This window comes from Zonotrichia albicollis, chromosome 2 (genome assembly GCF_047830755.1).
Source record: "Zonotrichia albicollis isolate bZonAlb1 chromosome 2, bZonAlb1.hap1, whole genome shotgun sequence".
Lineage (NCBI taxonomy): Eukaryota > Metazoa > Chordata > Aves > Passeriformes > Passerellidae > Zonotrichia > Zonotrichia albicollis.
The window spans coordinates 64,283,139-64,309,325 of NC_133820.1; the positions used below are offsets into that span (position 1 = coordinate 64,283,139).

At 38.4% G+C, this 26,187-nt stretch overlaps 1 protein-coding gene across 6 annotated transcripts in view; it reads right to left on the reverse strand.

Annotated features, from left to right (window-relative positions):
* Positions 1 to 26,187, reverse strand: part of TRPC4 (transient receptor potential cation channel subfamily C member 4) — a 134,220-nt gene that overhangs the window by 26,816 nt on the left and 81,217 nt on the right. For 4 of the 6 annotated variants that reach the window (XM_074535375.1, XM_074535374.1, XM_074535373.1 and 1 more), the window contains one exon: positions 10,175 to 10,511. In XM_074535375.1, coding sequence (XP_074391476.1) covers positions 10,175 to 10,511 — 337 coding nt within the window. Of the gene's footprint in view, positions 1 to 10,174; positions 10,512 to 18,990; positions 19,566 to 26,187 lie in introns of those variants that run through there. The other 2 variants (XM_026790633.2, XM_026790634.2) reach the window with 2 other exon arrangements.

Below are 26,187 nucleotides of genomic sequence, written 5' to 3' on the forward strand. Positions count from 1 at the left end.
CTTGTAGGAATTCCTTACTTTGTGCTCATTAGAGGGGCAGAAATAATGCCAATCTCTCACACATTGGTGTTGAGTGACAGTAAATTTAACATGTCTTTTTTTCACCTACTGTTTTAGAAAATGGTAAACAGATTTTGTGCAGGGGCCTATAGAGTTCTGCATTTCCTTACTATGAGCTTAATTCTCCTTAAACCGTAACATTTTCTTGCAGTGGGTCTTCTGGCTGACTGGATGGAAAACTTGTGATTTTTCTCAAGCATGATCTGTATGAAGTAATCTCTGGCCTACTTTTGTTTGTGCCAGGTAAGTTTTTGAATTATTACAAATTAATTTTCCAGTATATTGGCTTAGTGTTTCTGTCTCCTGCTTGCTTTCAAAAGGAAAAGTCTCCTTCCTCACTAACTTCACCCTCAAACCTCAGACACATGGTCCCATCTTTTTTCTGTGTGTCATCACCAATAATCACAAGCCTCAGGAGTACCTGAATCACCTGACTGAACCAGCAATTTTTATTTTTACAGGATTAATTTTCAGCCATGCCACCATCACCGTTTCAGCATTCTGCAGACCTGGGGAAACACACTCTGAGGAAGGATGTCGCTGGGAACATGCAGACAGGAAAGTGGAATAGGCCTATTTTACTGCCTACCACAGACTAGACAGGCTGACTGCAACTCTATCTGTAGTATCAGATAAAACTAACCCAGAAAATATAGCACTGTTACAAAGTGAACACTTATTTTAACGATGCAATCAATTGTGCTGCCCAACAGCGAGAGAACAGCTGAACATGATTGCACAGCAGGGGTCAATATCCTCTAACAGCACACTGCTCTGTCCTGCTACACTGCTGTAGCTGCCCAAGGGCATCACAAAGGCAACACACTTGCACAAGGCTCCCAGGGCAGGTTCCTATGTGCCTGCCCATTTCAGCCAGTGAAATTACTTAATCACTTACTCTTAAAGACCTGGTCACTCGTGACATGCAGTACGGACGTGGTGACAGCAGATCTGCCTCCCCCTTCTCTCCACAGTCCTCTCCAACCTTCACCACACAGTCCATGAACTTGCAAATGTCCCTGCTTGCTCTTCCACTGCCTTTTGGGCATAACTTGCTAAGACCAAACCATCATCAGGTCATAAAAGCAGCTACTTTGTGTGCTGCTATATCCCCTCCACATTACAGACACTGCTCTGAATCACTGCTGCTCCACCTGCTTTATAGCACATAAAAATCATACAGCAGGAGAAGACCTGGCTCCAGGCTCCAAGCCAAAGTCTGTGTAACACAGATATGGCCCCTAAGTCTCAGTGTCACAGAACAGTGCCTTGCTCTTTTTCATTTAAGGAATTTTTACTTAAAAGTTGCAGGATCTTGACATTGGCAAGACTGCCATGGCTCATAAAGCAAACAGCTGCATTGACAGAAGATTCCAAAATAAAAAGGCTTTGCAGAAATCAATACACACATTCATAGAATGAAATAAACTTTTTTGTGACTTATCAGAGTTAAGGATTGGCTTTAAAATACTCTTTGAAAAGACAGCAGTAATAGGTTGGGATGCAAAATAAGATGAATGCTTTAACAAGAGGCTTTAGGTTAATTGAAGTCTTCTGCCAAGATATTCTTTGGTTCACCACCAGGCAAAGATATGAACTGACACAGACTGCAGCAGGGCAGTTCTCTGTAAGCCTGTTGCTCAGCATTGTATGCTTTGATGGCACTGCCTAAAATATAATGGGATTATGTACAGATTGAAAAAGAAATGCTGACTAATGCTGCTGCACTTGATCTGTTTTGTGAGTGAAAAGCCAGACTGTTTTTCCAAGCACTTCCTGGGCTTCAGAAAATGAAATGTAATTTTAAAGTTGACACTAACAGAGAAATACTGACCTATTATAAAATAGGGAAGAGAATATATGGCTGTTGTAAATTTGATCATTTTGAATTAGAAGCACAATTAATCCAAGCAACCAGCAATTTGGAAGTCATTTGGCAGCTGAAAGTTCTGAGTATACTTTGATGTTGTAAAGGTGGTGGTTCTAATTATTTTTTGGTTCAAGACAACTTTTATGTTCATTCTGATGCATGTTCTTTTTAAGCAAATAGTAATGGAAAACTGTGAATCCCATATTTTTGCTGGCTGTAAGAGAGATGTGATAGCTTGCTCTTCTTGCCAGCCAAAGCATCTAAGTACAAACTCAATATATGAATACAGTTACTGAGACGCTACGTGACTCCAGAGAACTTGAAGCTATGCTGATGGACAAATGGATTCTATGTTTGTGAAAGACACACAGCCCACATATGCACAGGAGAGCTGCCCACACATGTATTTTTGAAAGCAAATCTTGGTACCAAGTCCTAAGGTTGATTGCTCAAATTCACAATTGCAGGGCAACCTCACCATGACAGCTGTGATCAGAGTCTTTGCAGCTACCGGGTCTCCATGGTTAGGGATTCTTAGCAGGGCTCATCTGGAGCAATGAATGCTGGAAGAACTGGACACTCTAGATTTCTCTAAATCCTCCCAAGTGTGCCTCAAGGGCTGTTCTAGAAAAGTGTACTCTGAAATCCCAGAGCCTTTACGCAAGGCTGAAGATGTCTCTAAGGCCTGGTGAGCTTACGTGATGAAAGCGTTCTGAACAACAAAACTCAGGGATTTCCAGCTGTGCTGTTTAGGTTTAATTTACAGCAGCCAGAGGCCTTGAAATTTTTTGTAGATCAGAATTGTATCTTTTTACAAGAAAGAAGTGTCTGAGGGGACGAAGTCAGACCACCCTTATGTCCACAGGCTCTGAAACAACATGCCAATTTTCTTCTGTTACATTAATTGGGAGAATCAGGAAAAGACTTGGAAAATCTATAGGGGTTTTTTTTCTTGGGTGTATTTTTTTTCTAGAAAAATACATCCAGAGATCAGAGCAGAATTATTTCGGTGACCTTGTACACTTTTCTACTTGAAAGATTAATGGATAGCTGGATAGTACCTGATTTTATTATGAAAGGAGGCTTTAAGGCATTTCCAAACACGACCTGACATGACAGAGGAGAAGATATGCAGTGACAAGACTGTCTAGTAGAGGCGCTGCTACAGGTAGGAAAGAGATAGAGAGTCCAGGCACTGCCTGATTATTAATGTTCCAAAGCAGCAACACTGCTGCAAACTGACAGAGTTCATGTCAGAGCTACACTTTCAGCAGCAAGGAAGCTGACACCTCGACAAAACAGAGGGGACACTGCCAGCCTGCACACAGGTATTGGGGAAAAACTGCTAAGAGAAACCAGCCTAAGACAGGGAGCAGATCTAAAACAAGAGCCTTTTAGGCAGTCAGGCTGGGGACAAGCTGCTTGCCCAAGGCCCTCTTTCAGCTCCCTGGGAGGAAACAGGAATCTCCAAGGCAATAATCCTGTCATCTGCAGGTGGGTCAGTCTTCCCACTGGCTGAAAAGGAAGCCATGGAGGATCAGGCTTAATTAAAAAAGATGTGTAGCTTCCAGATGCCTGCATTTAGCTGAAATAATTCCACTCAGAGCAGATTTCACTATTTTAGCTGAATATTCTTTGCTATATTCTGACTCCTTGCTCCGTGTCTTTCCCATCTCTTCACATCAGCCAGATTTAACACCTGCCTCTTAGATCCTCACCTATCCATACCATGCTGTTATCATTTATTGCCACTTGCAAGGAAATTATAAACATCATGCATCTCTTTCACCTCATTAATCAAGGATTTTAATTAAAAAGTTGAGGGTAAGACTTTCAAATACTTGCTGCATTGTTTATACCCACATATTGGAGCAGTAAAAGAGAAATAACAGCATAGATATTTTGAAACAGCCTGAGATGACAGAGAAAAATTTTATAAACGCTTACGGTTTTAATGGGATGAAACAGATAAGTTCAGGGCAGGAATCCCACAGACCACATAGGGCCCTGAGAATGACAGACACCATGGAGAGGTTTTGTAAACTATGGTGAATTGTTATACATGCAAGCTGATCAACTGCAACCATTTGAATGAAGTCCAGTTTGCCTGAAGCAAGAAAGGAACTAAAATTGATCAGATAAAATGAATTTGGAGAAATAAAATGAATTTGTGAGTTAAACATTTTTTTGCAGCAAAATGTTCTGAACATTAATGAGAAAAGTTGTTTCTTCGGAAGTAAACCCCACATATCATAAGTTCTATTCAAAGCAACAAAATGAAAATACATCTTAGAAAAACAAAAAGCACTGAAATAAAAATGTTCTTAGAAAAATAACATCTTTCATTAAAGTTCTTATAGCACTTTTAAAAAATCCTTAAGAATTTAGTAACAGGTATCACATACTGCATATGATAAATGTGCAGATAGAACAATAAATTTACACTGATAAGATATGCTTTTATTTTCGACTTTTATCTATAGATTTTGATTTTGAAGCTCTATTTCCAGTCTTGAAATTTTTGGATATTAGATTCTGAAATATCTTTTCAAAAGAGTGGACTTGCTTTTCTTTTCATAAATTAAAACTGATGGCAAACCTTGCAACTTTGAGCAGGGCAGCAGGTCAATACTGTTACAAAAATTCTTTCCTTTGGATGAAGCCTTGGGTTAAACAAAGTATGTTTTAGTGCTGGCAGACAACTTCTGCTTAGAAAACATTTTGTCTCTATCCTGTTTGATCCTTTATAGCTACCTAGAGCTGTAATTTTACTCTTAAGGAACACATCCCAGTCTCATGCAGAAGAAACAAACAACAAAGAAATAACTTCCCTCTGAAATCCATTCAAAGCTCTTTTAGGTTCTAAGAAAAAAACTTCGACACAGCCTGTCTAAATTCCTATGTTGTACTGAAACTTGAGCAACTGCAAAAAAAAATTTCCAGCAACTGTGGAAATTCACAAAGATTTATGCCATCTCTGAAACACTGCCTTTTGTGGTTTATAATCATAATTTTGGTTAAACTCTCACTGTGAACAATAACATCAAAATTTGTCAGAGAGATATGAAAGGCAACATCCTGAACTATGTTTGGGCTCAAAAAGTTTTGTGGATCCCTTACTAACTTTGGCCTTACCTTTCCCACAAAAGGTTGGTTGCTCTGTGCTATTTCTGTTCCTTACCATTAAGTGATGGGAAGCAAGAGGTTCCTCGGGGTCAATCTTTGCATGCCAAGATCAACAACTGCCTTTTAGCATGTTTCTCGGAGAACATATTTTTGCTGGGCTGTGAAACCATTTAACTGACAAAACCAACTTTGCTCTGCTATGTGATGTGATGTAGAGTTTTTCACAGATACAAGAAGTGAGACAAGCAGCTAATGATATAAAGCTCAGTGAAGCAAAGGAAAATCCTTCCAGGGAATTCAGTGAGTATTGGTGAGGATTGATAAACTCTTCTGTTTTACACCTGGGCTGATGAACTGATCTCTGCTGAAGGTATATGAAGGTAACAAGAGGCACCCTGGCATAATTCAGGGGCTTCCACTCTCTGGGGCATATTAATTAACAGAGTACAACAATTTCAAGAGAACATGGGCAAAATCAAACACACACCTCTGGCTTTCCCATGGGTAAATACCTGTTTGTGAGGTGAAGAACTGTGCAGTGGGTCCTGGGTCAGATCAGGTAAAAAAGTGAAAATGACATGGCCAGAGGCACCATTAAAAGTACTTCCCAAGGAAAATGTTAGAGCATGGTACTAATACTGCCAAGGTTGTAAGCTTGATCCCTGTATAGGCCATTCACTTAGCAGATGGTCCTTGTGGGTCCCGTCCAACTCAGAATATTCTGTGATTCTGTAATGCTGTTTTCATCCGCTGATAAATTGCTGGCTCCAAAGAGCTGGAGCCAGACTTGTTCTAGAGGTGTACATTGTAAGGATGAGTGATGGTTGCATGTTGGGGCATGGGATATTGCTAATAGTATCAGGAAAAAAGTCCACCAGTTGTTAGACACAGGCACTGTGATAGAGAGACTGTGAAATACTTACCCTGGGGAAATTAAAGCTCTGACTGTACAGGAACCTGAACAATGTGACCTGTCTTTGCAGTTAGCCTGTGTTTAGCAGTAGTTTGGACTTAATAGCCTTTTGTGGTCATTATGTGCATTATCCTTCTTTAAAAAGAAGTTGTGTTCCTGCTTTGTCTGGGGTTGTTTTTCTGCTCTGTGCTATATATGTCACTACTGGTTATGTGCTGTTTCATCTTGCCAGCCATATTACTCTCTATATCTGCTCTCTCAAATATGTCAGTTCATACTAAATGTTTAATTTTTTACGCAACACTTTCTTGACCTAATTTAGAAGATGATGCACACTGTACTTGCCCCCTCTATGATCAGTTATTTTGAAGTGTCTTGCTATGCCATCAGTTTGAATGTACACTGTGTCAAGGACTGACAAGACTGTACATTCCCATACATCCCACCAGCAGTTTGCTAACCACAAATGTTTGCAATTTTGCACAGTTCCCAAACATCCACATTCTCTATAGATTCATGTACTCCAATAGTATAAACCATTCTGACAGAAAGCATGGGGAACATGTTGTTCAAGAGATACAGTAGGGCTATATTCCTGCTCCAGGCAGGCTTTTGAACAATGCAATTAAAATGAGCATTTAAATATGACCATAAAAGAGCAAAAAACTCATCCAAAGAAATTGCCTAAAAAATTTCCTTTGCTACAGTCACCCTGAAAAACTGGCAGGGAGCCTTTTAACCACAACTACTGAACTCTAAATTTTTCTAGTTGATGCCTTTCTGCCCTGAATTTCGTAGCATTTGCTAGTGAAGCAAATGCCCACTGTGAGGACACTTAGTACAGTCACTGCTAGGTTTGAGGCCATGGTTTAGGGCAGAATAACACCTATGACAAATGTGCAGGGATCAACATCATCCTTACATGAGCAGCAGTCAAGGCACACTGAGGGTGAAGTAGGGTCTTGCTGGATTTCCCCTCTGAATCACTGCTATCATGCTCAGAGGACACAGCAATTTGATGGGAATATGATGATAGAAAAAGCTGTTCCTCCTTGGTTTTTTTCCCAAGATGATGCTCTTCATTTTCCTGCTCATTTTTCCAATGGTGATGGACTGTCAAGTATATTAAATAGGCCTATGTTTCTGTAGTGCGAACCAACAGCCAGTAATAAAATGACAATTAATTTTCTTTATGAGCCAAAGCCTGTTTCTTATTTGTTCAAGTGCAAAGACAGGAGATTCTGACTCTTCTTACTGAGAATTTTTTCCACAATTACTTCTTAAGGTTATGACAGCCTTGTAACACTGACTTACTGTTCCACAGATAATCACCACATACTGGAGCACCACTTGTGTAATCATCTAATCATGAAAAAGACAAAATTAATGCAGAAGTTTCCTCAAGAGACTTTTAAAATGTAAAGTCAATAGTCTCCATGGAAATGTAGCCCAATACAAGTTTTCCCTCTGAGCTTCCTACTCTAGTGACACTTTTAATTATGTGCTAATTATGCACATTTAGCCTTCTATTACATAGTAGCTGGCAAATGCTAATTACTATTTGCTCACTAGAGAGCTCAGGTTACTATGGACAGTCTTGAAACTTCTTAAGTTGCATGAAATATTTGCGTCCTGGATTTCATGTTGACAACAAACCTGCAACAGTGACCTCTTCCTCCTCTCTGAATATTAAGAGAGATTGAATTAAAATGCAAACTACAACCAGAGCTATTTGAACTAAGAAAAACAAAAAAAGTTATACTGTTTAAAATATTAATAGTTTTGATATGTAGTTGCTGCTGCAGGATATCCTTTCTCAAGAAAGTACTTTCTGCAGCTCATGTTGCAGGTTCCAGAGAAGAGCTATAACCCTAGAGTCACACTAGTTTTTAGTTAAAAAATAATTTTTTTTTTTGTTTACATCCAGAAAATGCTAAAGTATCTGTATGTACCTCAGCTATAGTCTCCCCTGAAGAGTGCTTCATTTACTCTTTTTAAGGTTACTGCATAATTTTATGGTTTGAAGAGATTAGACGACAAACTAAATTGCAGCCTGGAAACAAACCTTAGCTTATTGACAGGAACTTAAGAAAAAAACTAAGTTTATTAAAAAGATGACTAGACTACAGGTTTTATGTATGTGAATAGGAAAATAACAGGGTTTGGCTGAGATTAATTCCTTTAGAAAAACAACCACCACAACTGAAAAAACCAACCAAACAAAAATCCATCAAAACAAAATGAACAAAAACAACTCCCTCAACAAAAAGCAACCAAACAGAAAAACACAACATGAAAAAGACCTAAATATACAAACAAAAAAGCTGAAACAGACGTTCATCACATGCTGTGAGCTGGAATGCCCTGTGGAGATGTGTGTCTCCTTCAGTGGTACGGGGAAATCAGGTGCCAAATGAATTGCCTTAAATTATGATGGGTGAATCTGAGGCCTCATTATTTGACTGGGCTAAGGCACTACAGCAATTAAAACCTGAAAGTTGAACACAGAAAATGTGAAAGTGGAACAGGAAACTGCTAGTTTGGAAACACTAGAGATCAGTGTGGGATACTGGGAAAATTAACTGGTGGAAATTTTCTTTCAATATTTAAACGTGAATCTTGCTTACAGAACTTAGTCTGACTTGTCTGTAAGAAGTATCAGTCTAGACAACCTCACAGATTGAATAATTTCTTTGCAATAATATCAGATTTTGGCTTTTTTTAAATATATTAAAAATATTTACCCAGCCAAGGAAAACACACCTCACAGAGAAGGCTGGTGGTGAGCACTGCTGGGCTATCATGGGGAAAATCCCAAAAAGCAGTTCACCTGTGGAAGGCAGGACCTTCTGACAGGTGCCTGACAAATGAGCATACACAGGCTTTTCTGTCCTGCATGCTTGTTTTTATAAATGAAAAGCAGATGTACACCTGCCTTGTGCTTCCCACAGAGCTCTTCCAAGGTACATGCAGAGGAAAAGCCACTGAATTGTTGTTCTCCAGAATAACCGGCACAACCCACTAGTGTATTACAAATTCAACACTGTGTAGTAAATGATATATGATCAATAGGGCCAAAAGCCTTGACAGTGATGTTGCTCTAAAGAAACCCACGTTTGGAAAAAATGCAAGATACACAGTACCTTAATGAGAAGCTCTGGGAGAAGCAATGGTATCAAAATCCCACCAAAGTTTCAGAAATTTTTGTGCAGGTACCTGCATACCTTTGTGCAGGTATGTGATGACAATTTTAATGAATATACCAAACCTAAATTCTTGCAGTCAAGATTGCTGAGTCTTTCCTTCTATAATTTTATTTTAGACAAATATTGCCCTGACCTGGTCCAACTTGTGTTGATTCTAAAACTAAGAAAAAGTGGAGAGACCACAGCACACTGAGAGAAATTACCATCTAGCAGGGTAGACAGGCAAAGTTAGGGCGCACCTAGGATAATACTAGGATCACAGGAAGGAACACTTTTAAGGATGACATGGCCCACACAAAGCAGGCTTTCAATAATCCCACCCCAAATTTTTTCATTGTAAACTGCAAGGATGGAGAGGTAAGTTTTTTTTTTTTCTATTATAAAAATGCTACAGGATTTTCCTATTCTTTCTGGCATAGGATATTTGGTTTGAATTGAGTGACAAATTCTTGCACTAAAAAAATATTCTGTGTGCATATTTTAATGAAAATACTCACTTGAAAATGCTGATCAGCACTATTTGCAATAGGTGCATCTGTCATTTAGAAAGAAGCATACTGTAGATGACTAAGGTGAGTAATAACACTACAGAAATTAAATTATGCCTCATTTCCCTAAATGAAAAATATTTCTTGTAGTAAAGGCATTCTTTTTAAAAGTAGATTAGCACATTAAAAAATAGACACAAGAACCAGGACAATTTCTGGTCTGGAGAGAAAAAGAATATATATATTTCAGGGCACTATATAATCACAGGAAGGAATCCTTAATATCTTTTGTTTCTTCTCACTGTAATCTATCACTCTGGATTTTCAAACTCTACTGCTTGTCCACACTGTCAACTACTTTTGCTAAGCACTGGAGAAGCTGCACCATCTGCCTGCTTTGGTAGGTTAATAATTCATGACAGAACTCTGCTGCATCCTGCCTCAGGAACGCCTGGCAAAACCACAGTGCTCAAAATGCTTTTCACTGTATTTTCTTTAGTAATACATTTACCCAGGACCCACGGTAAAATCATCCACTCGACGATGGTTGGAGGGGGTCCCTGCATGCTGAGGTCTGACCTGTCGATGTGCTGAGAGGCAAGCAGCAGCAGGAACAGAAAAGTCAAGTACGATGCTGTATGGCAGATAAATTTGATAAATGGCTTTCTGATGAACAGCCCCAATGGGCTTTTGGGAGCTATCAGGTAGCACACAGAGAAGACTGGGAAAAGGAATCCTATCACAACACATGTCAACATCTTCACTGCCCAGTGTCGCCTCCGCCATCCAGGGAACTCGTCGTACCAGCGGGATGCGAGCAGCTGCTGGCAGTTGGGCTGAGCAACAAACTACAGAGAGAAGAAAGGAAGAGAGTTAGTTTCTTGCTATCTCTGTGAAGATTTTTCATTCTATGTATCTTTAGTAGATAGAGATTAAAAACATTAAAATAAATCCACGGCCTGTGCAATCTCACTCATGTGGATTGTACCAGTAAGACAGGGCTGGGTCAGCCTGCCTTTCCTTCAATGCCAAAAGTATAGTTAGTGCACAGAAACAAACATTTACTTTTCCCAATAAAGCTTCACTTCTGCATTGGTTGGGTACACAAGGAGACAACAGATAGCTAAACACATGGTCTTTAAAACCTGACTTGAAACTGAAAAGCAAGTTTACAGATACTTCTTATTTATTCAGCAACATTTGTGGAGAATTCACAGAACATGAGGTAGAAACCAAGGAGCACAACTGAGGTCTGCAAACAATGAAACTGAATTCCACAGCCATGAACAAACTGTTCTCATTATGTTCCCTGCTAATTCTCTAAAAATCAGGTTTACATGCTTTAATACTGACAAAACTTACAGATGCATTACAAAATGTTTACACAATGTGAACTAAGCACTAGCATTCCCCAGTGTGTCACTAACCCTTGTCAGGATACACTCCTATCCTGTGTGATACTTTCTGTTACCATTATGAGATTTTATATGATTTTTTGGAATATGATCCTTAAAACTGAATTTCACCAAAACACCCCAAAACAAGTAAATATTTAGTATTTTTCAGATAGCTTTTCAAAGAAGTATATATCAAGGTTTTTTTGTCATACTTTTCTTTGATCACTGGTCCCTACTTCCCCATTGTTTTCTTTTATAAGGGTGACAGAGGAGCAGCAGACAAGAGTTGATATAAAAGGCATAGAATAGAAGCAAGATATGTATCAAAGAGGGCCAGAGCTGCACTAAAAAAAAAAAAAAAAAAAAGGAAAGAAAATAAGCATTTTCCTCCTGTTACTCTGGTGGTTTGATGCTGGCTGGATGCCTGGTGCCCAGCAAACCTGCCCTATCACTCCACTCCTCAGCTGGAGAGGGGAAAGAGAGAAGATGAAAGGAAAGGTTTGCAGGGAGAGACCATTTACCAATTACCATCATGGGCAAAATAGACTCAAATTGGAGCAATGAATTTATTACCCATCAAACCAAAGTAGAAAAATCAGAAATAAAATCAAATATTAAAACCAGCTTTCTTTCACCCCTTTTTTTTTCCTAGGCTCATTTTCACTCCTGAATTCTCTGTCTCTACCCCCACATGGTGCAGGGAGATGGGTAGGGGGCTGTGGACAGTTCCTCACATTGTTTCTGCCACTCCTTTCTCCTCAGGGGGAGGACTTCTTGCACTCTTGCCCTACTCCACTGTGGGGCTCATCCCACGTGAGACGTTCTCCACAACTTTTGACAACATGACTCCTTCCCATGGGCTTCAGTTCTTCATGAGCTGCTGCAGCTTGGATCCCTTCCATGGGGTGCAGTTCCTCAGAAGCAGACTGCTCCATGGGTTCTCCATGGAGTCATAAGTCCTGCCAGCAAACCTGCTCCAGCTTGGACTCCCCCCCTCTCCACAGGACCACGTCTTGCCAGGAGCTCGGTCCAGTGCAGGATTCCCAGTGGGTCACAGCATCCTTCATGCATCCACATGTTCCCGTGTGGAGTAACCCAGGGGTGCAGGTGGATCTCTGCTCCACCATGGGCCTCCATGGACAGACTGCCATACCATGGTCTTCCTCACCAGCTGCAGAGGAGTCTCTGCTCTGGTGCCTGGAACACCTCCTCCCCTTCCTTCTCCGCTGACCTGGGTGCAGAGTTGTGTTGCTCACACAGTCTCTTGTACCATGTCTGAAATTCTTCCTGTGCACTAACTTCTTTCCTCTCCTTAGATCTGCTATCCCAGAGACACTACCATCACCAGTGATGAGCTCAACTTTGTCCAGAAGCATGTTCATCTTGGAGTATCTGGTATTGAACATGGGAGAAAGGGGGGAATCTTCTGGCAGCATCTCACTTAAGCAGCCCAGCTATCAAAATCTTGTCATACAAACCCAATACACTCACACACATATGAGTGTATTACATACATACTGTGGATTAAATCATTAGCTGAATACTTTGTAAAGCTATGCAGAAACTTTTTTCTCTTATTACAAAATTATATTTTTTCACTAAATATTTTCAGATTTGAACTCAAATCAAATGCACCTATTTTAGGAACTTACATCATCTTGGTAATACTTATAACCACAGGAACCAAGTTCCTTTGGGGATGAAAAACAGGTAACTCCTCAAACTGTTTGTAAAATCACTGGGATTACTACTAGTAAAAAATGCTCTTTAGATTGGAAAGAGATGAGAGTCAGCATGCATTTTTCTATATATGTCTGGATCTTGTCAGAAATCATTACCTCAGCCATATTCAAACCTGGTGTACATTAATGAAATGTCAGAGTCTTTAGTAGAGACAAATTTGCCTACCAGACACCAGCAGTGAAGCTGCCTCTGTCTGTTGTGAAAGATAAGAAAATTTACTCCTACTGTAAGGATCTTGAAATAGCCCTAAATAAGGGCAACAGAATATATTCCTCCTTTAGACAAATGCATTCTCAAGGTTTCAGATTGTTTCTTTCAAGGTACAAATGTCTAGAATAATAGTGTATGTGGTCAGAGCAGATGATTTCAAAGTTATGCTTTTGCCAAGTTTATTTTCCCTAAAACATTTTTTAAACTTAATTAGCTTAAGTAGATACAGATAGGTGTTTTGCTTGACTAGTGAAAAAGTGTGAGTCATTCCTTAAAAAATGTTTTTCTCTTTTTGCCCCATAGAGTGCCAGGTCCATGTTTGCTTACTCCTCTTCATAATGTCTTTCCATTACCAAAGAATGGGAAGACACTCTGAAAGAAATTACAAATCCCCTCACCTGAAGTAATCAGTGCCTAAGTCTTGCCTGTGCCCCCTTTCTAAACACCCTTGGCCACTCTCACAGTGTTGGGAGCTATGTGAAGGAACAGCTGCCAGTGGCTACCAAAGCCTGGTGACAGATATAGGGGACCTACTTCTTGCCAAGCACGTCTAAAAAGGAATTAATTTTCCTGTTTCAATGTAGAGAAAATTAAGTAAAAGGCAGGAGTTTTTCCAATGTCCAAACACTGGGCTGCCCTGGGACTGGGCAGACCAGAACTGATGCAGAGTTACCTCATGCCATGAGGAGATCCTTGCTGAATGCACCATCTGGAGAATGCTTCACAATGGGGTGGGCACGGCTTTGCTTAGTTCTAATCTTTAAACGGATTAATATGCAAGTGCTAATTGCATATTAACATACTAATTACATATTAATGTCAGAATTAATAGAGAAAGCATTTCTGAGCAGGCTTTAAAAAATGCCTTGTCCTCTAATACCCATATTAGATTTTATGGTGTTGGGACTGTGTGGTTAAGGTACAATGTGTCAAGGATGGTGTTCTGAGGCACAGGAAGTTTTTTTTAGTAAGTGCAGAAAATTTTCAAATCCCAGACACTGAAGAGATGATTTTTTAAGTAATAATTTCATAAGAAATCAGCAATAACTGTTCTTGAAAATATGACAAGAGAATTCTAGCACCGCTTGGCTCCTCTAAATACAGAAGAAAACTTGCACAGACCATGCATTTGGTATGGCTGGAGTCAGAGGAAGCAGACTTGGTAATGTGCTTTCAATTACTTTTTTGACACAAAATACATAAGAAACAACTAACGGTATGGTATGGAGCAAGCACAAAAAAATACTATGTCTGCATTTAAAGAGCCATATTGCATTTGGAAGCAGTTCTAATGCCACAGGCAAAGGTTTATAACAGAAAACACGACACAGTTTGTTTATCCACAGATGATATAATGCATTTCTGAAAGGTCTAAATATTCATGCTGGTATGTTTTAACAACACATTGGCAAGGTTGGTCAGCAATGTCCTGAAACAACAAAAATATCTGGCTCTTCACTGAAGACTTTTCTTTTTTGTTCTGAGCTTCATTTGCCATATAATATTAACTATGAACCATTCCAAAGTATTTTTTTGGATATTTGGAAAATTATCCTAAGTCTCTTGCTGAAGTTTCTTTTAAAGTTTAATTTATCAATTAACTGTATGACATAATTAAAAATGTCCAAACTAATTCTCACAGATTTCGCTTTTGTGGTCAAGAGATTGTCTTCATATGCTATGAAATACGGCCAGTAGTTATACCTACATTTATTACATTAGCTAAAAAAATGAAGGAAGGGTTTTAACAGGGAAAAGTTATACTCTGATGAAAGAGAAGTGTGCTCAGTGGTGAGCCCTACAGTCTTGTTCTTCAGCTGCACAGGAAAGGTGAGTTTGTCCCATCTGGTCCTCGTGGGGGACCAGGGGAAAGGAGAGGAAGGTGCTGTTTTCACGCTTCATAAGTAAATACTTGAGAGCATACAGGGATTGCAGGCAGGGAAACCCTCCTGGGACTCACAGTGGAAATGCTGCCCATGTAGCCTGTCTCAGAGACATTACTCACGGGTAACAGTTAAATAGATCAAACAATTTAATCTGTGATGAATATATTTTATTACCGATTCCAAATTCTTATTATACTCCTAATTTATTCACTGAAAAGCCCTTCGCTACATTAAAAAAATAAGGAAAAGGTCTTAATGACAAAATTCTCTGGTCAATTCACATTTATACTATAACTATTAGAAACTTTTCTATTAGAAAGGACGAGTAAAAGGGGATGGAAGAAAGACATGCTCCAGCATAGAACAATTCCCGTATAAATGGATGGCATTACATATAAGATGATCACATACTAATGCTAAATAGACATGGAAGTCCCTTGATGAACTTGGAGATAAAAAAATTAAAAACTATTTTGCACAAGTATTTTGTGACTAGCAGAAATAGAAATACTCTGTGACATTAATTTGCCAGTTCTGCATCGCCTATGCCAAAATATTTTCACTGTAGTATAATTTTCTTCCTTAATTGGAGAGATTGGAGGTATTCTTTTACTATTCTTGAGTATCTTTTGTACTGTCAGTATTATGTGATTTGACTTTGATATTGTTTCCACATAATTAGCAATCAGCAAGTTTATATTTTCACATTATGATGGCTTCCAGCAGTTTGTAATTACACAAGGGATTTTGCTACATGATTATTCCTGATTTCACATCTTTAGCTCCTTCATAGAGTCTGCCCATATGAAAATGTTCTGGTATTCACTTTCTCAGTTGTCATGCTGGAAATTGGCTCTTCCCTGAGACCACTGAAAAACAGAAATTCACAGCACCAACAAAAATAATCTGGTATAAATAATAACACGGCCTGATTCTAGTGTTATCCAAGCATTTACATAACACAGAATTTAATTTTCACTTCTGATTAAATCTGTTTTTTCTAGAATACATCTCTCAGTCAGTGAAATTATGAAGAAATAACACAACTGATACTCTTAACTCTATATGGTCCTTAAAGAAATAATTTTATAAATAATGTATCATCAGAATATGTTGTTAGCTCTTTACTGTACCACAATGTTATCTACAAGTATTTATTTCATTGTATTATGAAATACAAAAAGATATAAAAAACTTCCACTTGTAACAAGGTGCTCATTTTTACATTTATAAAAGCAGTCTAACAAAATCTGAGTCCAAATTCAATTCTCATTCTGACATCAATAGGTGGCTGAGTATGTTATATAAAACAGGATGTAATTTGTCATCTAGAAATGAAAGCTGTCAAAGAAAATTTGTTTCCTTTCTGACATATACAAGGGAGTTATGATGTAGCACAAAGAACTATCTCTGATAGCACTCTCTAAAAGATGAATGATATTAATGACTTTTTTTGAGGAAGAAACAGCTGAAAACATTTATCACAGACTTTCTTATTAATACTTTTTTGAAGCCATAGCCAGATTCTCTGTTGTGCTGTGCTGCAGTGCCATTACAGACACACTGGTAGGAAAGGTTTGCTCTGGGGTCTGCTGCTTTGTCACACACACTTCCCAATGACTGTGATCCCACTGACAAGACTCAAGCTCAATTGCTTTTTCTTTTTCTAGAATACTTTACTTCTAATATTTTACAAATTTTCACAAATATTTAATGAAAAGTTAACTCTTCAATTTAGTTAAACTTCAAATTCACAGGTCAGTATTTTCTATCTATTGGTTGTGAAAAGCATTGGCACTAATGACAGATTCAAGTCCCAACCTCCCTAAGAAGATTCCTAAATTTGGTAGATTGTTTCTCCCTTTAGAGATGTCACTGCATATTCTTTTCTATATCTTCCCCCAAAGGCTGTAATTGAGAATTTCAGTGCTTACTCTGTGAGGACTGCTTCATTAAGACAAACAACATTTAATTGCAATTTAAATGCTTTAATGTTATTGACTAGATGAGCTCTACATTTTCCTTTCCAAAAGCTAGGGACCGTGTTCTGGATTCCTTTGGGTACAGTTATACTGAGAGTTTTCTGCCTCAGGCCAGAAACCCTGATTCCTGCACCAAATCCTATTCTCAGGTCCATCCCATCTAAATGTTGTGCCAGCTGGAGCAGACCATCTCAATAACCACGACTCCTGCTGGATGCAAACCACTGGTCAACTTTTACTCAGCTCTATCTGCAGCTGTGTCCTTAAGGGGGCCAGTGAGCTCACTCTGTGTCATGGTTTAACCCCTGGCTGGCAACAAAACACCACAGAGCTGCTCACTCACCACCCAATTCCTCTCAGTGGGGTGGGGGAAAAGATTGGAAAAAAGTAAAAAACATGGGTTGAAATAAGAACAGTTGAACAAAATTAATATGAAAAACAATAACAATAATAACGATAAAGAAAAAGAGACAGGGGAATAAAACCCAAGAGAGACAGGTGATGCACAATGCGGTTACCCACCCACAGCTGAGTGCTGCCCAGCCCATCCCAGAGCACAGATTGGCCCCACCTAAGCAGCCTCCCCCAGTTTATATGCTGGGCATGACATCCTAAGGTATGGAATGTCTTTTTGGCCAGTTTGGGTCACCTGTCCTGGCCATGCTTCCTCCCAGCCTCTCGTGCACCAGGCCACTGGCAGAGCATGGGACACTGAGATGTCCTTGCCTTAGCATGAGCATGCTCAGCAACAACCAGAACATCAGAGTGTCATCAACATTATGGTCATACTAAACCCAAAACACAGCACTGCACCAGCTGCTAAGAGGAACATTAACTCTATCCCAGCCAAAACCAGGACACTTGGGATCAGAGCACCAGATGACAGCACCTTGCATATGATCAGGGCAACCTGAGTCACATCAGATCCCTGTGACAGAGAAAATTAACAGCACGGACGCCTTCATCATAAAATCCAGAGTTTACATTCCTCTCACCAAGAACAAAATACAATTCCAGGGGTTTTTATTTGAATTTTTCTATTTTGTAACTTCAAATATGAGGAGGAAGGAAACAAAAGGAAAATAGAAAAGTAAAAATTGAAATGCTTTTCTAAAAGGATTAATGACATTGCAGCTTTGAGCATTTAAAATTTCTCATTTGCTACATCAACACAAGCAGAAACTCTTACTTTGATTCATGACTCCTCAGTAAAATGAATCAGTACAGAAAAAAACCTATTAAAAATCTATTAAATAAGCCAAGACTTATCTATAATTGCAGTGATTCTGATTAATTGCTTAGAAAAGGCAATGGCAACTAAAACTAGAATGCAGTTGTTAGGAACCAGCTGTGCATGAATAGCTTTGTTAGACTTCCCAGTGGTAAAGGAAAATGAATCAGTTATTGAGCTTTGGGATGATTGTGTAAAATAGCTTGAAACTTCAAAATTATGATGTTGGTATAATACTTCTAGCTCCCACACTGGGAAAGTGTTAGAACCACCATAATTCAAGACATTTTTTGTAGGGGAAAACAATTACAGAAGCACTGTAAGTTTCTGAAGAGAAAATAAAATTTGAACTTCTGTTAAACTGAATTTCTGTCCTTGCACACCTAGCTGGTGTATTTCCATGCATAGCAAGCAAATAATAAAACTGATATTTCTTAGTAAAGTCTTACATTTGAGACAGAATAACCCTGTGCAACAGTGCAAGCTAGAATTCATGGTCTAGTGCGTAACTTTGCTGAAAATGCCTAGGGACACCAGTAAACAAGAAGATAAATATGACTGGGCACATATTTCATTAAGTCACTATCATTTCAATCCTATTACTCACAAGGCACTCTTCATACACCTCTGACACCAAGTCTCCTGTCTGTACCAATAGTTTCTAAAAAGTACATTACTTCTCAAGAGAATAGAAATAGTGGCTGATCATTCTCTCAGTATTCATTCTAATAAACTGAATAAACTGAGACAATAAACACATTTTGTTTATAAACTCAGAAGTTCAAGTTCATTCTACAAGACCAAAATCAATATGTATTCTAAAAAAACTTCATATACCAACACAGGGAATGTAAAAGGAAAAAAACAAAAACCCAAACCTCTGGACCAGTGAGCAATTAGCAATCAAAGCTTGTTTCCAGTCCAAGTCATTCTGTGACTCCACTTTTCTTACATTCAAGTTGGTTTTGTGTCCTGTATTGGTAAGGCCTCCAAGCCTTAGCTGGTCAGCCAGAAGGGGTTAGGATCCAAGATAGTTACAGTTCCACTACATGATTAGTGAGTTCCCCCACATCCAGAACATTCTACCACTTTGTCTACATCCATAGCTGCCATATCACCGGAAGGAAAAGTTGCAAATTAAGAAACCAACCTTTCAAAATTCATGAGGGAGCTGCAAATATGTTGAAAGCAACTAAAGCACAGAACACAGTGAGAGTTTAATTGGAGAAAAATTAGCTAAGAAAAGCTTTGAGTGAGGGATGGGTAGGAAAACAACCAGAACAGCTAGAGTCTTCTTCTCGGAATTGCCTGCTCATGTGAGAATTTCTATTGGCATCACTGGAGACTGGCCTATTCCTCATTTGCTCAGCTTGTTGCAGAGGTCAAAAAAAGGCAGAGAGTTATTCTTAGTTCCACTTTCCTTTGTTGACTGTCCTTTCAGATTGGAGCAGGGTATTGACTTATTTGAAAGAAACCTGAACACAAAAATTTCAATGCCTTCTTTTCTTCATTTTCAGGCTTTATGACTGCTTCTGTGAAGAGAAACCTTGGATCAGTGATATTTTGTTGCACTATTAAATATTTTCTGTAAAAAACAATGGTAATCACCTCCCATTAGCACCAGGCAAATTTAGATTTTACTCTGCTAGCTTTACGAGGTGCCATCCTGCATCTTCATGTGAAAAATGGATATTAAGCATAACTGTTCTTGACTCCATGCTTATACTGTTCTAGCCAAGAGATAAGAGAGTTGAACTCCGAGGTTTCCCAGTTTCTTTAGAAGTGACTCTTTATGATGTGAAGCTTGCGTGGAACTGAAGGGGCCAAAGTTTCCCAAAATCACTGGGAATCCAGTTCCTGGAAAGCATAACACTCATTTGAAGGCTGACTGAATATAAAATTAGAGGGAGAAAGGAAAAAATAATAACACAGACTGACTTCAAAAGCATTCAAGCTAGATAGAGAAATAGAGTATTTTTCTGTTGAAAGTTCTCTATTAATGTGCAGATCTGACTTTGCAGTTTCACAAATACTTAGGAACTGAATGTATATAGTCACCTAATCTGCTTTTCTTTCTCTTCAAATACTTTAATGCTCTTTATCTTTAGGTTCCTCTTGTTTAACTTGGCTGTGTTTTTATCTAAGAATGTTGAGAGCTGAGAAATCAGATTAATCACCCAGTTCCTTCACAAAGACTAAACTGAAATAAAAGGTCTTTGGCAAGTATGCTCAATGAGCATTATTCTGAGACCATTTTCAGGAGAAATGCATGAGAGTCTCTAACAGATACATCAGTTTTATCAGTCAAGTGCAGCCATGTGCAGCTTCTGCAGTTTAAACACAAAATATTAATTTTAGAAAGTATTTCAGGGGAGTATAATTGCTTGCTCTAAAGTCTTGCTTTCCAAAAGCTCTTTTATACCTAACAATAGGTTGCGGTTGAAGGAAATTACCTTCTCTTGGGAACAGACCCATGAAATACTGCACTTTAATGTAACAGGAAGATACCTACTACAGCCATTAATGAAAATCTGTGTATCCAGCATCTGCCAGCCTGGATAAATAAGTACAGTCTTGGATAGTTCTTTCCTCTTATGAACCTCTGCAATTTGTGGCAAAACATTAGAGTTTGGGATCTCAAAAACCTGGAGTTACTCTCTCTGTTGCTGTAAAGATGTTTGAACACTGCTGGTTTCTTTCACAGTGAAGAATCAGAGTGAGGAAGGAATCAATAAAGAGCCAATTTTAATTGAAAATTAATTGAGCATCACTTTTAAGGATGTTCAGGCATCATCTACACTGAAAAAATCAGTGTCTGAGACTGAGCATTTGACTCCAGTCATCCCCACTACCTATTATCTCTTGCCTGGCACCATTTTTTATTTCTCCAGACATGTCTGTTTAAGGCAAATCTGCAACTTTTTGAAGCCTGAATAGAAATCCCTTAGCATCACTCAGTCACCCCATCAGGCTATGGTCTGCTTGCATTTAGCATTAGAGACAACCTTTCAAAGACCAGTTCCTCACTCAATATTTTATTGATTTTTACATTATACATTTCTGTGTTAGACCAGTGTTTCTAAAAATTTTGCATGCTTCTAGTAACTTGGTAACTCAGGGGATGTTTTTGTTTGACCAGATTCCATAGCATTCTCTTGTGGAGATAGGGCCTAATACATTGGCTTGTACTACCAGGTAAAGGAATGTATTTTCTTTTAAAGTTTGGAAGAAAATGGCCATTTGTTAAAAGCTAGAGGTCGAAGAAGTATATGTGGAAGGATATAAACAAAGTTTTTTTCAGTCCCTGAAGGTCTGAGGCTGCATTCTTCAGCGACAAATCAAAGGCAATTTGTTCACTGCCAGAGAAATATACTTCATAGGCTGTTGTCACTGCCTGTATGTCACATGCCCTGGCCTCTGCTCTAGCAAGTCATAAAGGGTACATTTCTAAGAAAGAGATGCTCTTTAATCTTTGTGAAAGATACTAGCAGTCTGAAGAAATATTTTCTTTTGCTTTTTTTTTTTTTCACTCTTCTATGATGTTTCCCGATCATATACATGAAAGCGTGATTCTTTAAAATGAAATTTATTTGAGAGTCAGTGATACAGGTAAGAATAAAGAAACTTATTGTATAATAAGAAATAAGTGAGTACAGAGAGGAAAACGCCCAAGTAAACATACAAAAACCCCTGAAGCTCCTATGTGACATGCAATTTAAATTTAGATCACATGTGTACTCTTATGATCCTATATATTACATACAAGATTTAACAAAAACAGCTGGGTTGAAGACTTCTGCTGTGGTCCACAGAGGCCATTCTGGCCTCCATAGAGGCCACTTCTGAGATAGGAATATCTTGAGCTAATATTATCATCCATCATCTTTTTCTCCACAAAATCCAGCCTGCACCTGTAAAGATCTCTTAGTAATACCATCAAACACTATAGTCAGGATCAAAACATCTTCTGTACCAGAGAACGCTTTTAAATTTACACCCAAAATACCTACTTGCTGAGGTTGTGGTGGTGAGACTCCAGTGTCTCTTTATTACTTACTTCTGCCCACTCTGTGCCAATTAGTACCAACCCTGACAGAATCCATAGCTCTCCCAAATCCAGCCTCTATCAGCACAAAAAAAAAAAAAAAAAAAGGTGATTTCTTCAGCATACAAATGCTTCAGTGAGAGGCTGAGAGGAATGGCAGCCAAAAAACTCCATACTTCATAACTAAACTATATGGTAAACTGAACTATATTGTAATTGGGCAGGGAAACGGCTGCAACATTCTCTAAGATTTAACTGCAAGCTCCTTTATTGCTTCATTCTAGAACTTCAAAGATAATCCAACACCAGTGTTTTAATCTGGGGAATTTTAGAAACTTCAACTAGGGATCTGATACACAAACTCCCCAATTCAACCTTGATAGCTCACAATGATAAAACCTCACCTCCTCTTTAGAAAAAAAATACTTGATGGCAGATGTATTATCACTACTTCTTGGGGAAAATATCTTTCTTTCTCTGAAGTACTGAGCTTGCTAAGCTTGTTATAAACCCCAGCTTTTCCATGAAAACTGAGGGAGGATAGAAGCCAAAGGACTCAAGTCTAAGAGAATAATATTTATGTTTTTATTAGCAGAATATTTATATTGGCAGTGTTACGATGGGTCAATTTACATTGATTGCATTTGTAAAGGAAGGAAAGCAGTAAGGAAGGGAACTTCTTTTCCTTAATTTTATTTTTGAAAATTACAGGATAATAATCTTCACCTAATTGTTTTGCAGTGAATAAGCATATCTGTTGAAAAGTCGGTCTATGAAGAATAGTATAAATTTGCTAAATAGTTCACTGATTAATTATGTTGATTTCACTACTTTTTTTTTTTCTAATATAGGTATCTGTGTTTTTTTCCTGTGAAAAGAATATCTGCAAACTGAACACATGGGTCATTCTATCTTCTGATGTAATAAATAATTTTATAGTGATCCGCCCTTTTCCTTCCTCAGTCACCTGAAAATTCCTGTGCTTGATTACTTCAAACTCATTGAGCTATTTGGGAAGTTAAATATTCCTGGAGTACTGCTGCAATATTAATAAGAACAAAAATACTGTTTCTGAACCCTTAAAATCTATTTAGGGTTTTTCTTTGGGCTTTCAGCAGAGATGCCAGGTTATATACTGGCAAACACATATGAGAAAGACTAAGGTTGCCAGATTCCTTAACACCACAGGAGAAGAGAGGCAAATATGTGTCATCCTCTGTACATTCAGTGACAGAGACCTCCCAGCACACTGGCTACAGTGTGTATGTCCCTCAGCTCCTGCCATCAGACACAGAAAACCCAGTCTAGAAGTGACCTCAACGGGGAGCGAGCTCCTTCTTTTGCTTTGCATGCACGAGTGGCTTCTGCTTTATTTATTAAACTGCCTTTATCTTAACCCTCGAGTTTTCTTAATTTTACTCTTCTGATTCACACCCCCATGCCACTGGGGGAGAGTGAGCAAGCAGTTGTGTAGTGCTTACTTGTCAATGGGGTGAAAACACAACAGGTATGTTTGCTCTGGCTGAAAGTTGCACCAGAAAAGCAGGACAACATCTAACCAATATAGCCTTAATATTGATAAGGTCTTGTTTGACCATCATTCGTGCACTGTAATTTGCAGATCATACCTGGAAAGATCAGTCTGAAAAGAAAAAGTGCTCCTCTTGCCAGGCTACTTTTGTCAACGTTTAGTACAGAACAAGGTTTTTTTTTTTTTTTTTTTTTTTTATAGCCAGGTTAGGAAGATATAACCTTAATCTATTATGAAAACAATTATTTCTCTTAATTTAAGTGTTATTACGCTACTTACTTTTAATGTGATTTGACCAACCCATTTTTATTGAGATTAAGGCCACATGCATTGAAAGAAAATATTTTTTCACTTTATATAAAAGCTTTATCCTTTACTTAAGCATTTTGACTGATTTTGAATAAATTCACTAGAGGTTCCAGCTTTGGAAATAATGATGAAGAAGTGTCTTAACACAAGTGCAATCCTGCAAGCTGTCATAGCTCTTACAGTTCTCTCTTGCAAAATTTCCATCTGATCTTCAGCATCTTTATGTAAAATTGAGGATTTTTCCCTCATAACAAAACCCTGAAATGCTTTGCATCACGCTTACATCTCCAGGCAGACCCTTAGATCATACAATGCACTAGAAGTAAACAGATTCCTGTAAACAGGTTCACCATTTCATCTTAAAGGGTTTTTTTGGGTCTCAAAGAAACAGAATATCAGGACTTAAAAAAACAGTCACTGTTAGTTATCTTCTAGAAATTATATGTCATTCTTTTTAGCCTGTATAACACATCTAGTTGTCCTTTGTCACCTCTAAAATAATTGCAAGCAAGACAGGTAGTGACAAAAATTATTTTGTTCTCAGATGGCTTGAGTTGCCTGGAAATGTCTGTCTCTTCCCATCAATGATGAAGGAACCCAAGGCTGGGCTGCTGACATAGGTACTGGAGTTAAAAACCTGAGGTTATGTGGAATGAGTCAGAAACTCACAGCACAAGCACACTACAGGAATGGCTTTTTCTAGTTTCTTTCTGTGTGCTATTAAGAAGGCAAAAACAAACACGTTACCTAATTTTATAAATAATGTGTCAAACTGTTTTACATGATGTTACACTTTCAGCTTGTCTTAATGTCAAATGGCATGTAACCGAGTCATGTATTTTTGTGAGCTGCTAATAAGCTGCTAATAAAGCCCTTAAGGTCAGCTATTTAGAACAACCTCTAATTTAAACAACTACATTACCCTGATAATGAAACATTATTGTCATTTATGCTCAGCAGGCAGAGTAAAACATCCTCTCCATCCACCTGAAAAACCTAACAAGCCAGACCTTGTACTTGAACAGAGCACAGGCATGTTGTACTCTGTAGACCCTCAGTAATTTCTACTTTCTGAAGATCTGCATTGGTCTCTCTCTCCCACAGATGTTAAAGACCCTCACATTTATCCAATACTACTCAGGAATGAAACACACTCAAAGAACAAAAGCCTTGATTTGATATAATAACGTAATAACATAGAAGGTGATGTTCAACTTTGGATTTCTTTCTTCTCCTATTCATATGTATTCACCTTGGCTTTTCACTGTTCTCTGAAACATTCTGCAAAATCCTTCCTTATCAAGTCCTTTCTAGTTTGCAAGTGCTCACCGACATGTGAGACTATTTTCTCCATAATAAAAGAGTTTTCAATTTCTTGAAATCTTTTCTTAAACTATCTTATTTCTGTAAAATAGGATCTCAAGAACCAACCCTGAAGAATATCATCCTATTATTTACAGAAGAAAGCCAAGTATCTCTGCAAGGAGGACTTGTTGATAGTTTTGTGTAAACATTTTCCTTTCTCTTTGAAAAATACCCTAGAAGTTCAAATGCCAGCACTCAAAATTAAACCCTATATAACTTTCAAAATGCAAGTTTCACTTTGTCAAACCACTGCCATATTGAGCATTTCTCCTCATTTTTCTACTTTAGCTCCTGGAGCTGGAAAGTTTAGAAATCAATATTCTCTGCTCAACTGAATAATATAGATATAGACTAGATCTCTTTGGAGGTGCAAGAGTGAGTTCATCTAAGAAGCATTTTTTTTTCTCATAAACCTTTTGTTTGACAATGGGTGCACATATTGATGGAGGCAATGGATGAAGACACCCTTTGCTATTTTATCTTGATAGCTAAGGTTTACACTAAGTGAAGGAAGGAGTAAAGAAGGAAGTGAAGATTCCTCTGCGGACATCTGGTGGAACAAAGAGAAGACAGATTAAAAGAATGAGCAGATAGGCCTAAAATAAGTTTGCTTTGGCTGTCTTGTTTTATTGTTCAATAAACACTCAATGGAGAGAGCCAGACAATGGAAAAAAATGTCACTGCAACAGCATGTAGAAGCTTCAGTGTCAGCATGTTCAAATGTGCCTCAGTAACTCTTATTTTAAGCTAGTTAAACCTAGCATGGGAATGGATTAGTTAGTTTTTGGACAGAAGGACAGCACACTTTGTGCCGTGGTCCTCAAT